Source organism: Thamnophis sirtalis, unplaced genomic scaffold (assembly GCF_051295495.1).
Source record: "Thamnophis sirtalis isolate CommonGarterSnake01/CBP01778 unplaced genomic scaffold, rThaSir2_p1.2 scaffold_14, whole genome shotgun sequence".
NCBI classification, from domain to species: Eukaryota; Metazoa; Chordata; class Lepidosauria; order Squamata; family Natricidae; genus Thamnophis; species Thamnophis sirtalis.
This window is the reverse complement of record NW_028261394.1, coordinates 41401423-41407422: the sequence shown is the minus strand read 5'-3', so window position 1 is coordinate 41407422 and position 6000 is coordinate 41401423. Positions and strand designations below refer to the sequence as shown.

At 39.5% G+C, this 6000-nt stretch overlaps 1 protein-coding gene across 1 annotated transcript in view; it reads left to right on the top strand.

The window, feature by feature from the left end:
* The window catches only part of ITFG1 (integrin alpha FG-GAP repeat containing 1), a 118701-nt gene that overhangs the window by 35673 nt on the left and 77028 nt on the right, over positions 1-6000 (top strand). The window contains exon 9 of the mRNA XM_087728942.1: positions 5412-5506. Within this exon, the coding sequence (XP_087585068.1) occupies positions 5412-5506 (95 nt within the window). The remainder of the gene's footprint in view (positions 1-5411; positions 5507-6000) is intronic.

Here is a 6000-nt window from a genome sequence, read left to right as displayed (position 1 = left end):
CAATTTAGGTTTAATGGAAAATCCAAAAGCAAATATACAGAAAAGCCAATTTCCTTAATAGAAAATAGCAGCATGGGGGAGGAAAACCAAGCCCATAGCATAAATGAGCTATTTCCTCTTCTGTGAAAACCATTCTCCACCTCTCTTGCGCTCCACTTCATTGAATAAATTTAAAAAAAAAACAACCATCTTTAGTCTCCATGTTGCTCCTCCGATACAATTTACTTCTTAATCAGTTTAAATTTTAATTTAAACTTTTGTTTTAAAATAATATTTCAGCATTAACCAAACCGAGAGATACCGTTTCAGCCACTTGGGCGCTGTGAACATTAATAAACTGGCAAATTAGTTGTCCTATGACTTAAGTTTATTAAATCATGTCCTCGGTGGTTATCCATTTTGGGGTTGAAGCTTCTATAGTGTCTTTACATCCAAAGTGTCTTGAGCCCGTACTGATTAAAATACGTTTTAATAAAGTTACTGATAATGTCCAGAGACCGTTTAGCAATTTAGGAACATATTCATCTTCCACTGTTGGAGTTAAAAACTCATTTGGGAGCTGCTACTAAACTAAGTTTTAGGTTTAATAGAAAGCTTCATTCTCGTTGTAAACACAAACTAAAGTATACATTTGTGTCTTGAATTTTTCATCAATGGTTTTCTTTCTACAGAGGCAAAATTCATTGCAAAAATACAATGGCAATACCCTGTTTCCCTGAAAATAAGCCCTCCCTGGATAAAAAGCCCAACTGAACTTTTGAGCGCATGCGCTAAAATAAGCCCGCCCCTGAAAATAAGTCCTCCCCGAAAATATTGCAACACAGCAGCAGCCATGAGGTGATCACGTTCGTTGCCTCCTGCACCTCAAAAATAATAAGACCTCCCCGAAAATAAGGCCAAGTGTTTATTTCAGGGGGTCAAAAGAAAATAAGACCCTGTCTTATTTTGGGGGAAATATGGTAGTAAAATAACAACAAATCAATGGCATGAAACAATAAAGCTGGTTTGAAAAGAGATGTAAAATCAATGCATAAGGAACACGTAGCAAACACAATGAAAAGAGATGGCATATATTTAGAAAGCAATAGAGATGGAAATATTGTACATAGATGTATATATTGTAAAAATTAAAACGTAAACAAAGAAGAATATGTATATGTATGTAGTTTAGTTTAATGAAATTTGTATACCGCCCACTCCCATTGGGACTCTGGGCGGCTCACAGGCAAGATAAAAGCATTTTTAAAAATTTTAAAATAAGAAATACAATATTAAAATTAACACAACATCCATTCTGTCCAAGAGGGGCTGGATATTAATCAACAGCCCCAGGCCTGCCAGAACAGCCAGGTCTTGGTGGCTTTACAGAAGGCCGGGAGAGTGGTGAGGGTCCAAATCTCTATGGATAGTTCATTCCACAGGGCCAGCACAGCTACAGAGAAGGCCCTCCCCCGAGGGGCCGCCAGCCGGCATTGTCCGGTCGACAGTACCTGAAGGAGGCCCGACCTCTGCGATCTTATTGGTCGTTGGGAGGTAAATGGCAGGAGGCGGTCTCTCAGGTAGCCAGGTCCTAAACCATGTAGGGTTTTAAAAGTAACGACTAGCACCTTGAAGCGCGTCCGGAGACCAAAATAATAGAATGGAAAATGGAAATCCCGAAATCAGAAAAAAGAATTACCGATAACAGAAAGTTGTAAAAGTGCCGTTGTGATTTTAATGTTTGGAAAATGTCAAATTTTAAAAAAAATGTCAGATGCAAATGTGAGCAGATAAATAGGTACCACTTCGGTGGGAAGGTCACAGCATTCTGCATGCCTTTGGTGTATAGCTGGCCACGTGACCACGGAAACTGGCTCCATCGGCCAAGAAATAGAGATGAGCATTGCGCCCTAGAGTGGGACACGACTGGACAGAGAAACCTTTACCATTTACTCTAAGCCTCTTGGTTTAGACCAACCCAGTGTTTTCTACAGATACTGCACATTTTCAAGATGCGTAAAATTAGAGCTTTCTTTGGGGAGCCGCCTATGTGGGGGGGAGAGGGGTGTCCTGTTATTTTTCTTGAATAAATACCCAGCCTTAAATTCTTGACTTTTAGATATGCAAAGCAACAGTTAGATATGCAAAGCAACAGTTTAATCTGTCAGAGAGTACCGTTAACCTTTAAATGAGAGTCAGATTCATTATCTACCAACCTAGAATGCTAAAATCATTTTTTTTAAAGTCACAACCATTATTCCTTGAAATCCCAAAGGGAAGAACATTGTGAATGGAGATGCTGTGATTATTTTTTTATAAAGCCATACATAAATTTATATTATATACATTTATTCATTGGTTGAGTGTCGGTGTTGTTGCTGGTTGTCTGTGCGGTCGATCTGAATTCTGATGGGGTTGGTAGGCTGTTTGTAGGGAGATAAATCCCAATTAAAGATAAAAGTTCCCCTCGCACATATGTGCTAGTAATTCCTGACTCTAGGGGGCAATGCTCATCTCCGTTTCAAAGCCAAAGAGCTAGCGCTGTCCGAAGACATCTCTGTGGTCATGTGGCTGGCATGACTCAACGCTGAAGATTCATGGAACGCTGTTACCTTCCCACCAAAGGTGGTTCCTATTTTTTTACACGCTTTCAAACTGCTAGGTTGGCAGAAGCTGGGACAAGTAACAGGAGCTCACTCCGTTACACGGCACTAGGGATTCGAACTGCTGACCTTTCTGATTGACAAGCTCAGCGTCTTAGCCACTGAGCCACCGCATCCCTTAAATCCCAATTATGTAAATATAAATCCCTATTCTATTTGAACCAAACAACAGGTCTTTTTAGGGTTTTAATTCTAAACCCACTCCTCCCCATCTGATTTAACGTTGGATAGCTTTTGTGATTAATATATCAATTTGGTGTAATAGGCCACTATCAGAATAATAAATCTGCAATTCTTCTATGAATAGATAGAACTGCTTTTAGAGCCCTTTATGGGCAGGTCGCAAATTTGCCTCCTAGACTTTCATTAAACAATTACTAGTCATCTCAGCTTTTGGTGGGTGATATATTTAAATGGTTATAACATCTGCTTACAAATTTTTCACTTAATAAGCTTGGCCAGGCTACCTAGTCATATTTTTATAAGCTCCCGAAAGTTGATTGAGGTGATGATGAGGTGTTAATGTAATCCTGTCTCCATCACCGTCACCTGCTGGGGTATTTACATCCCTAATTAAAAGGGACAAAGCCCTGGGAGGTTTTTATTTAAAATGAAAATTAAGCCGAATAGGAACATAAAAGTTATCTCAGTAGGTGGCAAGCAGAAGAGACCTCAATCAAGGAGGTCCCAACGGATGTTTTGTTTGGCTTCAGAATAGACAGCAGAGGATAAACAAATGACCTTTTTGCAAATATGAATATAGTATTTGTATTACATAAAGTATAGTATTTGTATTATATAAAGTAGGGTGGCTCAAGTGGCTAAGACACCGAGCTTGTCGATCAGAAAGGTCGGCAGGTCGGCGGTTTGAATCCCTAGCACCGCATAACGGGATGAGCTCCTGTTACTTGTCCCACCTTCTGCCAACCTCGCAGTTCGAAAGCACGTAAAAATGCAAGTAGAAAAATCGGGACCACCTTTGGTGGGAAGATAACAGCATTCCGTGCGCCTTCAGCGCTTAGTCATGCTGACCACCGAGACATCTTTGGACAGCGCTGGCTCTTTGGCTTTGAAATGGAGATGAGCACTGCCCCCTAGAGTCGGGAACGACTAGCACATACGCGTGAGGGAAACTTTTACCTATTATATAAAGTACAATCTGAAATCTTTTGGGGTAAGTGTTTAGAGATGATGAGATAAGCATGGGCTTTTAAAAATATATGAGGATTGATGACAGTATTGCTCACTACTAAGGCAATTTGACCCACATCTGCAAAAAGTATTTGTTTAAATAGTTGTATCATGAGGGTTTCTATTTAGTTAAGAGTCCTTTTCATAATAAAGCGTTTTTCATAATATACTGATATTTTGCAAGAGTATGGCAAGAATAACCTTTTTGTTTGCGTTCTAATTTCTTACAGTTATTTCCCTAAGCAATCTTCAAACTATACTATTGATTAATTGCCTGATCTGCTAATTAGTACTTGTTGGAGGCATTATGTCTACTTAAAATATTTATGGCATGTTCTCATAAACATCAGTTAAATTTCATAAGTATACAGACAAAGGCATAAAAACACCACTTAAAAAATTAAAAAATTGTTAAAAAAGATTAAGTGACTAAAGGGCAATGTGTGTGTAAAATATTTTTTGGGGGGTGAGATTGCACCTACGTGTCATTTCTTATCTAAATTTTCACACATACGTTCTTCCATATATTCCCAACATGCTTTCGAACTGCTAGGTGGGACAAGTAACAGGAGCTCACTCCGTTATGCGGCACTAGGGATTCGAACCGCCAAACTGCCGACCTTTCTGATCAACCAGCTCAGCATCTTCGCCACTGAGCCACCACCTCCCTAACCAACAATAAAGAGTGTTAATTTAGTTTCTTTGAATTAATGAATGCAATACCCCAGGTCCTCCCTTCTCCTCCTCATTTCAATCATTATGTATCATCATGTCTGACTCAATTTTTACAGCCATTCCAATTTGGAAGGGTTGCAAAAACCGGCTGACAAGGTGAAAGGATCACAGCTTCTTCTAAATTATTATTATTTTATTACTTCATAATAGAACATACAAAAAATGCAAAAACAAATAGTAGTAAATATGGGGAGGGAAAGGCAAAGGGAAGAGTATGGGGAAAGAAAGAAAAAGATATTGACTTCCAACTCCCCTTGATAGCAACAAGAAACTTCAACTTTTTACCTTTACATCGTAGCATAAATTAGCCATTTCTATATCAACAAAGCTAATTGGTAAAACCCAAAATCAAAGTTTCATCCCCCCCCCCCAGCCTCAATTCCAAGTAGAAGCAAAAGCAACTGTGTTTTTGTCTTTTATCAAAGCAAGTCAATTTAGCCACCTCTGCTAACTCCATCAGCTTTTGCAACCATTCTTCCATTGTGGGGATCAAAGTGTCCTTTCATTTTTGTGCATAAAGTAATTTGCTGCCGTCAACATACATCACATCAAAAGTTCCGAAGTCTTTTTCCATTAAACCCAAAAGAAAAGTTTTTGTCTTTATATTCCCTTGAAGAAACTTCTGCGTTAGAATAGGAATCCTATTCCAATATTTCTTGCCTTTTATCACATGTCCACAACTTCTCTTTAATTCCCAGTTTCCTTTGTTTACATCTTACCAACATTTATTGTCTCTATGTGTACATAGTAGTAGTTGTTGTTTTTTTCCCCCTGGTGATAAAAAGGACATTTTTGTAGTCCCGCGCTGCTGAATTATTTTTATCTTCCTCTTGTTTTTGCCAGATGGTGACGGGCAGACCGAACATTTGTTGCCAGCTTGTGCAGATCCAGCTTGTCAAAAAAGTGTCATCTACCTATCTAAGCCGGGACTGGATGAGGTACGCTGTGCTGCTACTGTATCTTGAATTTGAAAGTATAGTATATGAAAAATGAGACAGGAACAAAGTTTGACATTATCCCAAAGGCACAGTAATGAGGGGCCGCTTTATAAAGCAGCCGTGTTTGCCGTAGCAAAGACAGACATACAGAGAGTCCTTGACTTACAGTTGAGTCCCACACATCATGGCCATTTGTGATTCTTCCCCTCCCCCCTTCTTTGTCAACCCTGGAGCTGACCTTTTTGACCTCTTCAGTGTTGCCACACTGGAGCTGAGGGATAGAAGGGGGGGGGAATTTGAGATAGAGGGAATTCTGTAGCCAAAACAAAAATATTTTCTCTTGAGAACCAAGGTCATTCTCACACCTGGTCAGAGGAAGGCAGAGTGATGCCGCCCGGCTGCCAAATCCACACTGTGATTGGACCATGCGACTTGATTGTTTTGACAAAGTAGAAAAACTTTTAATTAGGTGAAAACTGCGGGAGGCTTCAGAG